Source organism: Thunnus albacares, chromosome 13, assembly GCF_914725855.1.
Source record: "Thunnus albacares chromosome 13, fThuAlb1.1, whole genome shotgun sequence".
In the NCBI taxonomy this organism is placed as follows: Eukaryota; Metazoa; Chordata; class Actinopteri; order Scombriformes; family Scombridae; genus Thunnus; species Thunnus albacares.
The window spans coordinates 10357941-10371237 of record NC_058118.1 but is presented as its reverse complement, the minus strand read 5'-3'; the positions used below and the strand labels follow the sequence as shown (position 1 = coordinate 10371237).

General features: G+C 42.1%; 1 protein-coding gene across 3 annotated transcripts in view; it reads right to left on the bottom strand.

Annotated features, from left to right (window-relative positions):
* Positions 1-11836, bottom strand: part of LOC122994924 (Down syndrome cell adhesion molecule-like protein 1 homolog) — a 54061-nt gene extending 42225 nt beyond the window's left edge. Inside the window, exons 1-2 of one of the 3 annotated variants that reach the window (XM_044369720.1) lie at positions 11413-11836; positions 2348-2668 (exon numbers count right to left, since the gene is read on the bottom strand). In XM_044369720.1, the coding sequence (XP_044225655.1) occupies positions 2348-2668; positions 11413-11668 (577 nt within the window). In that variant the 5' untranslated portion in view covers positions 11669-11836. Of the gene's footprint in view, positions 1-2347; positions 2669-9700; positions 9825-11412 lie in introns of those variants that run through there. The other 2 variants (XM_044369717.1, XM_044369719.1) reach the window with 2 other exon arrangements.
* Between the last annotated feature and the right edge of the window lie 1461 nt (positions 11837-13297).

The following is a 13297-nucleotide window of genomic DNA, read 5'->3' as shown; positions in this document are numbered from 1 at the left end:
ATCTACTCATGTTTACATCATCAAAAACAACACATTAACACTCCAGAGAAAAACACCCTTTCATCAGTTACCACAGCACTCCACATTTATTCAATGGAAATTATTGGCCTACTCTTGTGTATTGTTTGAACTCTTCTAATCCTGCCTCTGCTTTCACCACAAATGGCGCAAGCCGCCATTAAGCAGGATAATCATGGAAATTATTTTCTAGCTTTGGCATGACATCATCATGAGGCATTGATCTACTGTTTTTCTACAGAACCTGATATGGATACAACAGGGAGGAGCGCATTCAAAGTAAACTAAAAGGTTATTGGTGCTTCAGTTTATGCAGGTTCATGCAATATTTCACACTCTGTTGAATGAGCAGGGACTCATTAGCAAAATCACATGAAAGCTAGGACGTATCTGAAGGTTGCTAAGAAACTGGTTTGGAATCCCTTCCCTGGTAACAGACACGATGACAGCGTGCATACATTCCTGCTGCAAGAGGGAAACACATGCAAGTGCATGGAAATTTACATTTTCTTTAAACAGATGAGTAGAATAAAACAGATCTGTTGAGTTCTTTGAAATACTACAAAATGAGGCAGCTCTGATGTGAATGTGCTTAAACATTTGGACTGTCGTTGTTAGCAACGATGCAGTAACGGTGATTCAAATAAAATCCCAGTTGAATCCCAGTTGAATCTCAAATTCGAACTCCTCAAAAAACATAACGTCCGCATCCTGTCTGACCGCTCCTTGTGCACCAGAGCTGCCGGGGCCCGACAGAGGCCGCTGGCTGCAGGATGTTTGGTTCATGCTAATCCCTCGTCTCCTGAGGCCAGGCTTTTGGGTCATGTGGGAATGAAGGCAGCAACCGGCTGGCATGCAGCTCAGGGTCCTGGCTCAAATCCTCAACTTGGCGCTAGTATTAGTATTAGAATGAATATGAGTATTAGTTCAGGTCGGTGTTGGGAGGCAGAATATGAAAACAGATGTTGATGGCAGGAGGGAAGGGGGAGGGACTGACTGGCCTGAATGAATGATGGGGAAGGGGGGGAGACAATAGATGCAGTGTAAATATCATCCAGCTGCAGCTTTACTTGATCTAAATGTTCGCTTGGTAAACTTTAGTTTCTTCATCATGTATCTCTGCTTGTTCTAGAGCTGGATGAACCCAAACCCCCAGACGTGCTATTTTACTTTAGATGAGGTCTGGCTTATTAAAGCAGCCTCACACTGTCTAATCAATGGAAAGCACCAATTAGGTTTGTTAATGAGAGATAATTAAAGAAGTGTGCTGTTGCTATATTTAGTCTGGCACAAGAGGACAGTTTGAAGAACGAGGGAGCAGGGAGGAGAAGGAGGACAGATGAGAGAATAAGATGGCAACAGAGGCAGCTTCTGGTCAAATTTTCCAAAAATAGACAACCTCCAATCTCTGCTAGTGTTTATTGACTATTTATTCTAATTGACTTCTGAAAATAATTCATTTCTTCTGTGGCCACCAAATAAATAACTTACAACTCCAAAAAGAGCCCTGAAATATTTTTGTATGTACACTAACTGTATACTCAAAAAGGATTAGTTTATAAAATAAATAAATTACTAGATTAGCATATATTTCTATAAAAATGGTGGTCACTGAGGCTTAAGACTATATGTCCTTGTTTCTAAGTGTAGAATTAGTTTTCACTCCTTGCAAACCTTTAAAAGTCATTGTTTGACAAAAAAATCCAAGTGGCTGTCAAGTTCTTGGTGGCCTTTGTTCTACTGACCTTTTATAAAGTGAAGGACTGTCAACAAGGATGAGCCAGTAATGTGATATAACCTTTTTCCTCCTCATCTGATCTGAATTGGGTTATATCATCTAAAAATCACACAGGAGTTGCTACTTAACTCTAAGTACTTTAGGGGTTGTGTTTTGGATTTCATCCTTCCAGATGGTGCGCTGCCATGCCGTAGACGGAGTTAAAGGGGTTATGTCGGTGTAAAGCGCAGTGGTTCATCACCAGCTCAGTCAAATAGGTGTGAGAGAAGGCCCAGGCCTGGTGTAGTATGTGATGCAGATGTTCTCTCTGTAGACTGTGTTCTAGGTCAATCTGTGTTCAGGTCGAGATGGGCTATTTTAGGGCAGGTGATTCTGTGTGTGGGGTGTGGGTTGGGCTTTTTGCAGCTGCCAATCACATCTGCTCTACTTTATGCTTTCAGAACTGTCTCTTTTTGCTCTGTTCCTCATCATGTTGAGTCTCGTTTTGACCTTTTGCTCCACAACTCCCCTTTTCTATCTCCATCTCTCAGATCCTTCAGTCAATCTTTGCTCTAAGACCCCCTCCCTTCCTGCACTGTCGGACCAACTCACCAGCTTTGATGCGGATGTTGGGGCTGCGGATCTTGCCCGCCTGGTTTTCGGCAGTGCAGAAGTAGTCGTTGTCATGGATGTAGCTGTTGTAGGCGGAGGGCGAGAAGGGGTACAGTTGCAGGGTGCCATTGGCGTGCACGTGACGGATGTGGGGCACGTCGTAGATGTCGTCGCCGGTGGCCAGGTACCAGCGCAGTATGGCACTGGGGGTGCCCCCTGCTGGACAGGGCAGGGACACCCCCACCGAGCTGGAGTAGGTTACCCTCTGCAGGGAGGCATTCACAAAGTACAGCCTGGTAGAGCCCACATCCTCACTGTGTACTGCAGGGGCAAAACAGACAACACAACAACAGTGAGCACACCAAGGTGAAGGTGAGAGGCCAACAACAAACACCTGTTAATGTTCCACGTCATATATGAATGAATGTACGCTAACACTGCTACTGAATCAAAGAAACTGGCGCCACATTGATGGGCGAAAGATGGACAGAGTGGGAATGTCCTTCAAATGTGTTCCAAAATAATCAAAACAAATGTATGTCAAATGTCCAGCTGCAAACATCAGTCATGTGATGCAGAAAGCCAGGGATTTGGGCTAAAGCTTGTGGTGGTTTAGGTGGATCGTTGGGGGAGGAGCCTGTTACCTCTGTACAGTGTGCACACATACACAAACAAAGAGCGAGAGAGAGAGAGAGAGAGAGATAGGGAGGGAACACGCTGATAGGTTATGTGATTGGAATTTCTATGCCAGACGCAGAGATTTAAGTCTATTTAATCTCCTTACATATTTAACACACACACACACACACACACACACACACATACACACACTCACAAACACACACATACAGGAATGTTCTTCATTGGCACTCAGATTAAACACATACAGCTCCAGCAGAGAAGGGAGAGTGAGAGGGGAGAAAGGAAGAGGAGGAGGAGGAGGAGGGGAGTCTCTGAAATTTGGGGTCATTATAGAAAAGATTAGAGGAGAAATAAGTGGGGGGACACTGCTGACAGACAGATGTGGACGTTAACCACCTCTGAATCTCAATTATGTCATCTAATACATACACATCCCACCACATGTTCACCCCTGGTAATGTTCAGCACAGCACAGAAAGTCTTTAAAACATCATGGAAGATACTAACAGATACTGAGAGAATGAGGACTTTGATCCAAATTGGATAAAATTAGCACTCAAACTACTGTGGTAGTTATTTCTTTCTTTCTTTTTTAACAAAAAAAAGATCAAATTGATTGAAATTGATTCAAAACAATGTCAAAATTTAATGCATAAATATATGATATATATAATGATATAAATAAATGTAATTTTTCAGTGGCAGAATGTATAAAGTTTGAATATATTCATATTTAGATTAAGATGTAAAACTGTTTAAATTAAATTTTACAATTAATATAAATGTTATCACTGACTTTAGTTGATGTCTGAAAACATTTTACTGACAAAGCTTCAGGTGTTTTGGTGGTTACAACAGGTTTTTTGTTGTTTTGCAGTGAGACAAGATGGTCTTTGTGCTTCTATACTTAATCCTCTCTGATGACATGTTTTCTGATGCCGATATAATAAACAGATATGATATAAAACTGTATATTTTGTTCTATGTTTTTGCAGTCAGTTTGTGCAACATTTACAAAACAGATCTGATCATTTCTCCTGTTCTGGACACATTTTGTAAAAACTTGCATAAAAAAGTAATGAAAAGAACATAAAAGCTGAAGGTCTGAGGTTCTGTTACAACTCAGCACAAATTGTTTCCAAAATGTCATAAAATCTGTTATTTTGCATGGCAAAATGGATAACATAATAGGTTAAACACCTGCTGATTGTTAAGCTCACTTTAAATAACACCAAGCAATCACAACTGCTCCTGTACTCAATGCACGAAACAGCCATCATGTCTTCTGACACAAAGGCACAGACATCTTATTCTGTGGATGCAACTTTCAATACTTAGATTGATCATTAAATTATGTGTCATTATTAACTACCTAGCTAAATGACTGTCCTGTTCAAGGAGCTTTGTTGCATAATTTTAGGAAAATTATATAATCATGCTATAAAGTTGAGGAAACTCAACTGGAGAAATGGAGAAACATCCTTGCATTCAAATTTTAAGGTATTAAGTTTGTTATATTGTTGTAGAGAAACACAAAGTCAATCAAATATGATTCTGACAGCAAAGACCCCTCTGAAGCACTAAAACCAAACAAGAAAGTAACTACATAGGACTGTCCAGTGCACCCAAACATTTAGACTGTATGTGGACTTAGCATAAATGTGTGTTTATAAGGCTGTTCAGGCCATGCAACTTAAATGAAGTGTAGCTTAAAGCTATGAGTGATGTAGACAGAAAAACATTAGCAAATAAAGCCTGGCAGAATCAATCATTGCCATCAACACTGTCACTGTTTTGGCACTAAGCTCATTGCACCACATCGAAGAAAAATGCAGCTATCTCTTCCATCCAGGGGGGTTAGTCAGTAATTCCAGCCTCTTTTCAAAGAAGTGTTAGTGCTGGACTAGAGATTGATAAAGCTGGGCAGCATGTTACAGATGGTATATGAAATGTGTCTGGCAGTCCGGTGGTGGGCTGAAAAAACCAGGTCAGACTCCCTCCCCTCTGCAGATTACTGATAATGGCCCCTGAGCATAAAGCCCATATTAAAGATTGCAATATCTATAATCTCCCAATGGGGGGACAGGACTAAAGTGGAGGAGTGAGGGGGTTACCCTGAGAGCTTGGGGTGGGGGGGTGGGGGGAGGCTGGGCAGCAGGAGAACCTCTCCAACAGTAGATTATATGGCCTGGGGGCTCGGACACTGGGGGGCTGGGGAGTACTGGGAACTGATGGAGCGGGAAGTGGAATAGAAAAGGGGATCAGAGCAAACTCCCACCACTCAGAGTCTGTCAAAACCAGGCGATCCACACATGCACTCACCCAACACACACACACACACATGCATACAGACACAAACACATTCATCCACACACACACACACACTCCAAAAGCAGCTCTCGGCGCTCAGTCACACTGGGAGGAGACAGAGTGGGTTGCCATGGTGGCACTAGCACTTGAAAGCTGCGACTGAGTACAAAAACAATGCAACAATTTAACCTAACAACAGTGACCCACTGAACAATCTAAATTTAGAGACTTTAAGTCACCAAACCCCAGATTTTGCCACATTGTGTCACATATTTGCAGGTTGCAAAAAAAGCAGCTGAGGTGAGCAAAAGTGTTTAAATGGCATAAAGGTGGAAACGGAGCACATAGGCTGCCTACATAAAAATTGTATGCAAATAGTGTTCATACAGTATAGAAAGAATTGTGTGTCAATGACTGACATGCCAGCGGTGGCCGAGCCAGCCAGTGATTGGCTGAAAGACTGCTGTTTAAGTTAGGTGTGGTCAGAAACAGCGTCATTAGTGCATCACATTGGGTTCACTCATAAACTCAATAATCCTGCTTTGTGCCGGCCTGGCGGAGTTTCCACCCCATTTAAAACCAACAGAAACATCACACACCACCACCTGTGCCAACCTGCATTGACGGTTTGTGTGGCAAGAAAACAAAATGCCACCTTTTACCGACAGTGAGATAAACAACAGAGACTGCATCGTCAGCACATCTTTCTCATGGCTAAATCCAAATGGGACTTTAATGTCTTTGTCAAAGATATGAAATTAATGTTGGGTCACTCAACCTATCACACAGATGTACATTAGAAAAACTCATCCTCAGTGAAAAGCGTTACAACAGCTACCTCCGAGTGTTTGATCCTCAGCTAAGTCAATGTCAAACCTGCCACCTCACACACACACACACACACACACACACACACACACAAACACACACACACACACACATCCAAATTGAGCCATTATACCATTTACACCACAAGTACATTAGATCGAGGAACTATTCCCCAGGTGTCTGCACGTTAAATGGTCATAGATAAGGTTAGATGCTGGACCAAACAGACCAATTTATCAGTAACTTCAGGCTTAATTCATGGTTATTCAATTTAACAGTGCCTTGAACATGTTGTTTTTTTATTGCATTAAAGTTTAATTTCCTAAAGTTAGCTTCTTGCTTGATAAACATTAGGAAAAAAGGGAAAGATATGTGTCAATTACAGTCTTGAAAGTGAAATGCCACAAGGACTGTTATACAGTCTTATGTGAGCTTGTGGCAGGTAGGTTAAAGTTGGGTCAGATTCCATTAGAAATACAACGAAACCTGCAAATAGGCTTTAACAATGTGAGACAACAATATCCCATGCCCCTTGTCTATTTTGGGGTCACAAACTTTCTCAGCTGTGTGTGTCCACGAGGATCTGACCCTAGCAGCGTGTAGACAGTCTACACGCTGATCGCAGTATTGAAGAAAGCTGTGGGGGTTCCTGCGTTGCTGCTGCAGCTCACCTGCACCCAGGAGGCTTCATCAACCTCGTTCAGACACAGAGCCAGAGAGGAAAACCAAGCCCTCACTTGGAAGGTGTTGGAGCACTGACGGCGCCGCTGGAGCTAAAGCTTAGCCTGTCAGAACTGCAGCCACTATTTTATACATCCTGCCAGAGAGCCATGCATGAATATGTATGTCAGAGAGGCAGAAGTCATAACCTATGCAAGGTTTCATCATGCATAATGCAGCTGATCTACGCCTCTCCAGGATGTGAGTGTGCACGGGAGTGTACACACACACACACACACACACACACACATACACACGACACTCACAACTGTATTGTGATGAGGAGGTAAACAAACCCAGAACCCCCAATGTTTCACACATTCTCACACCCGGAGCTGCCTGTGCCCAACCACAGGCATAATACTGTCTCATGTTCTTCTTCTTCTTCTACTTTTCTCAACCACTTCATTCCAATTACTTCTTTTGGTAAAACAATTTTCACAGCATGTCAACTTTATTTGATTTAATGATAGAAATTGCTGCATTTTGTAAAGGTCAAAAGTAGAAAGCAGAGACGCAACGTGCACATCAGCCGTGTGATCTGTCAAAAAACACCTTCTACCTCTCCCTCCTCTCCTTGAGCGCTTTCTGTTTTGGAAACAGCTTCATTTCCAAACAGATTGTAAGTGTCTTGAACTTCACTTTCTTCCTGCTCTGCCATCTCTCCATCTCTCATCCTTCAGGTGTTTTTGGGAGAGACTTCCAAAGTTGTGTTTTTGATACGGGGGCACGAGGATTGAAATGGTGTGTGGAAACATAAAGCAGCAGAGGAGGAAGTGGGAGGAGACGCACTGTAAGAAGGGGTGTGAATTGAATATTGGTGGGCTGCGGGGAGATAAAGATAGGTGTAAGCTTATGGATAATCCTCAGGGGTCTGGCATAAGTAGGTGGTTGGTGGGTGGAGAAGTAGGGGGGAAGGTTGTTCGGGTTACATCTAATCAACGAAGGGGTATCGCCGCTCCCCACCCACTGTCTTTCTGTACACCCTGTCCCCAACAATCTGCTACCCACCCCACCCACCACCAACCCCCTGTGGCCTGTGCTGTGTCAGTAAAAAAAAAAAAAGAAAAAAAGTGTGCTACTTCAGTAGTCCCCTGGGACCTGCTCCCCCTCACATCAAAGCAGCCAGTTTCTCTCTTAATGTGAATATCAAATCTGTGGATCACAAGTCCCAGCACAGTCTGCATAAACTGCCCCTCCCCCAACCTTTAATTCTGCCTAGTGATGAGGGAGAGAGAGGGAGGGGAGTTACTGCGAGAGGAAGCGATGGAGGGAGGGAGAGATGGAGAGAGAGATGGAGATAGAGATAGAGAGAGAGAGAGAGATCCAACAAAAACAACTACTTGCTTCAGAGATTTGACATTTGCCGAATGCACCCTCCTTCCGAAAATGTGCAGCCCCAGCATCCAATAAAATTTGGAGGGGGTCTGACTCAATTTAGCATCAGTGTGGTGATACAGAGTTCTTGCAAGAAAAAAAAAAATCACGGTAGTGTTCATTTGCATCTTTTTTTTGTTGTTGTTGTTGTTTTTAAATGATAAATTCTTAGTCGTAATCTCGTCGGGATTTGTAATAGATTTTTGGACGAATGGGAGAGCAGGGATGCCAGTGACAGAGCTGTGACATCCAATTGGTGAGCTGGGAAGTGCAATGAGCTCCGTTTCCCTGCTGACAGTCTCACACCAGCACACTTTTACCCACCATTTGGCATCAACACTGATTAAAATTTGACTGCAGATATTTTTTATTTGTTAGGTTGTGAAGGATAAATGACATTTGTGTTGCTGAATTATAACAGCAACACAGCAACAGCCAGTTTTGGGAGCTAAAAGTGTTGAGGATGTAAATCAGGTTGTTTGATGAAACATCAGACCTTGACATGTTATTTTAAAAAATGTCCAGGAACAATCAGTTAATAAGATTTTTTTTTAATTCAAAATATTTGTTGGAGGACATTTCTCCCTTTTAAAATAAACCAGAATCATATATTCTAGGACCGAATTACAACCAAGACCACACTATAAGCTCAGTATGTCTGCTTTAATGGCCTTTAAGATGGATGTTTTTTTGCATTTATGAATGTAAAATTAAATAATACCAGATTTGAGCTGGCAAAAAATGAAGACCTGCACCCTGTCTGAGTAATGATTGGCACCCCTGTGGACCACACAGCTCTGTCATTGAGTGGTGCCTATAGCTCACATTGCAGTTTTAATTGTGCAGCCTTGCAAAGGCAGCACAGGGAATTGGAGTGAAGAAGGAGGGGGGGGAGGAGGGGGGGATTTTTGCATATTTCTATTTGTAGGGGGTGAACAGTGGAGAGGACAAGAGTGTGCCAGGGTGAGAGATCACCTTATTGCTTTACAGGCTTCGAATTGTTGAACACATATTATTATTTTTTTTGTGTAATTGATCACGTTTTAAACGGAGCCTCAAAGGCCTACAGCAGGCCTGTGTGTGTTAAATTTGATTTTATTCGCTGCTAATTAATCCACATTTACAATAAATACAATCTGCGAATTTGAACACAAATAGAATTATAGGCAAAAGATAAAAACAAATTTTTGTTTTCAAATTACCAATTAAAAATCACGATAAAACCCTCCTTTAATTGGGTATAATACTTCAAATTACTGAAACATTACAGACATTGTGCTCTAATAGGGTAACTGTTATTATCCTTCAAGCAATTTTCAAAAGATGCGTTAATTAGCCTACACCCGGACTGCCTGCTAAACCTGACGGTCTCTGACATAATTTAGCAACATTTTTATGTGTTGTGTGTGTGTGTTGTGATCATTTTGTCTGTATTTTTTCGGTGTGAAGTCTCGTGAATAAATGAAGTGAACTTACTCTTCAGTTTCTGCGGAAATAACACCCAAAGTGTCCAACATTTTACAGCAAAACCGACAGGGGTGTCCCCGTCACTTCCCCTCCTCTGCGCGCGCCGCCACGCACACATACACACAAGCAGTGGAGCACGCGCCGGCACGCGCGCGGACACGTCCGCGGGGTCCAGGTGCGCTATTAGTGAGGAACATGACCGGGCAAGTCTATAATCTGCACCCACGCCCCTGGAGTTTCTCATTTGGTGAAATAAATTTGCGCATATTAATATGATTGCGCTTAACACAGAGAGGCTCTGAAGTCACAGCTTTTCAGCTGAATAATTGAGATAAATCAACGGCAAACATTTGACAAATGTAGTGAATTTAAGAGTTGAGTAAAACACAACATAAACAAAAAAACACGAGCAGCACATATGTGACTAATTGCTCATTTATATTCGCCGACATTTAATGTGAGAAAATAACAGAAATTAAAATTTAATTGAATTAATAGCCAGTTTTGATCCACTGCAGGCTGTTTGCATCGAGAACAGTCAGAGTCCTACATCCAGTGAATTCTCCATATCCCAGAGTTTTTGGATAAATAAATTTGCACCTTACAGGGCCTGTGCTAATGAAGACAAAACAATATGTAAACATGGCTCCAAACAGGCAGGCGACACAAAGGCCTAGAAAATGCTCTCATGTGGAGATAGTTTTGAATTTCTGTTATTTTCGACGCAGATTTGTCCAGGATTATTATAATGCACTGTAATAGCTGAAGATCAACTTTGCAATAGGGTCAGGGATTTACTGCATATACTGAACAAAGAAAAAAAAATCAATTTAAACAAATAGACATCCCTTTGCATTTATACATTAAATTAAACAAAAGACAAAAACGAAAAGAGCAATAAGGAAGACAAATCTGAAGGCACTAATTATGGCCTTTATGTGGGTGTAGACCTATTAAACTAATAAGGCCGTTGTGGAGAGAGAAAAAAAGGCCTTTTATTGGTTAACCAATTTAATATGGCAACAATTTGTCATCACACGGACAAAATAAAAAGAATTAGAAACCCTCCAAATCTCGTCCTAAAAAATGAGAGCATCTCTGTGGAGAGGAGCGCTTGTGCCAAATACAGTCCATCAAAACAGCTGCAATTAGCAAAGGCTACACAATCAAGAGCAATCCAAACATCAAAAATCACAAGCACACCCCTTAAAAACTTTACAGGAGTGGTGGATTTTGAAGAGAATTTTGTTCTGATTTTGTAAAGCAATTCATATAATTGCACGTTTCACCTGTTTTCATTTCTCTCTCACCCTCCCTCTGTATTTGCACCTCATTCTCCCTATTCAGCCATTTTACATATTCATAACTGGAGTTGGTAATGCGAAAACAATCCGTGCTATCAGCACCATCCGAGGCATCACGGGCCGCAGCATAAAACCGCAAAAGTCAGGCACAAAAACCACTTTACACCTTTACTTCCACAATATTTCTACCTGTTCAACTGCGGAGGTTTTATAAATGTTGATTTAAAGAACAATTTCCCCTAAATTCCTAATTACAAGGCATGCGGTGATACATCAAAGCACAAGCCACCCTTATCATTCACAGCGACAAATTAGTATCAGCTTCGATTAATTATCACTTTTCATTCAACTTAAAAACAGTAAGACTCAAGCACACAGTGTACAGGGTGTCATATTCAAAGCCTTTTTTCCTCTTACCTTCTTGGAGAGAGTACAGCAGGAGTAAAGTTACAAGCCACATGCCATAAATAGCAGGTATATTTTTCAGGAATATTTGGCAATCCTGGCAAGTGTGAGGCGCGGTTTTTTGGCCAGGTGGGTCTCCGTGCTGGACTGGCGACTGTGCTCCCCGGAGGTCTCTCCAGCCCTGCTGCCCCGCTAAGCATGGAGGGGAAATGAGAGGAGCCTCAGCCCCGCCCATGTCCCCTCCTCTCTTCCCAAGACTACCGTGCATACAAATCCATCCTCCCTATACACTAATCAAACACCGCGGAACGATGGGTCACAGCAAAGCGGAGGGTTGATATGAGCTGAACAGTGGGATTTTGGTCCATTTGTGTCCAAATTGCCAGTTTGTGTGAGCGGTGGAACTGCGCAGACAGATCTCTTGGCACCTTGGAGAGCGCACCCACCTGTGCGCCCCAGATGACCGCGTTTCTTTGCGCAATATAGACCTACAAAAGCCGCTCAGGCTGTCGTGAAGACTCTAAAAAATGTATACATGTCTTTTCCTCTTGAGTTTGGGCATTAATCACAGGGACGTGGAGCTACACCACAGAGTACAACTGTTTTTTCTTTGTCTTTCGGAGCCATGAAACGTGCGTAGACATTTGCGCACAGAAATGCACTGCGGATAGAGAGGAGGAGAGAGAAAGAGAGTAGCGGGGTGTGGGGCACGACACTTTCCACACAGCAGGCACAAAACACAGCAGGTAAATAACACCTAATTATAAAAGGTTTCAGTGAACCCTTAAAAGATTATTGAGCAACTTTCCAAGCGGTTATTTCCCCTCATTCACTCTGCTCTCTGCTGCGCCAGATGTGAAAAGCTCCACTGCATAAGCATAAATTAATGGAGGACGGTAAGTGGCAGGCAGGACACTCCCAGTTCATCGAATATTTAAAGTGACTGTGGATGCCAGTGGCGGATCTGGAAAGTGACCCTCTGCTGCAACAGACGCTTCAGATCCAACTGTCCTGCACAAACCGTAGAAAGGTTGAACAATTAAAATTATTATAAGAAGACATTAAAGTTAATTCAGTGTAATTCTGAGTTAAAGGTTGACTGATTGGTAAGTTAAATTTGCAGAGGAGAGCCTGCACAATCAGAGAAAACAGAATGCCACTGGTGCGTCTTCAGGAAAAAATATTAAGTATTATCAGGCTATTAAGTGTAGCAATAAGTTGTTTTAACATTTAAATACAGACATGTATAGACCTCAGACATATTAACACTCCACACAACAGGCCCTGAGGCCGGCAAGTATGTGGACAGAACAGATACTTTTGCAAGGGAGAGACCGCTGTCAGAAATGATACAATGAACACCAGAGTTATGTGATTTATTGTGGATTTATGTAATTAATTAACTATACATTAAACTGTTCAACTGCTTTAATTTTGAACCTAAATACCAGCTTGAAATAGGCTCAGAATCGTATGAAAGTAAACATTTTCCCATATAAGCATCAATAGCAATCAATAAAACTGGCAGAATTCTAGATATGTGTATTCGTCTGAGGGTCACTCATTGAAAATGTTGTTGTATTTGAACTTAAACAACTTCAGGAAAAGGTCAGCAGCAGCTCGTCTCCAGCACTGCTGCCTGCAGCGGCCGCTGAGATCTGACCGGAGGATCAAGCCTCTGACTCCACAGGCAGCTCTCTGCTGACATCTGCTGGTTCAGTTTACACAAGCACGTTTCTGCACAATGATTTAACATTTTATGCCCATGCAGATGTGATTTTATTTACCAAGTGGCACTTTATTGTACTAATTTTTCAAGCAGCTTCAGTAGATTACATAAGAAAACAAGATAAGGATAGCTTTGCTGTAGAACAATCTTATTTGAAGAAATTGAACT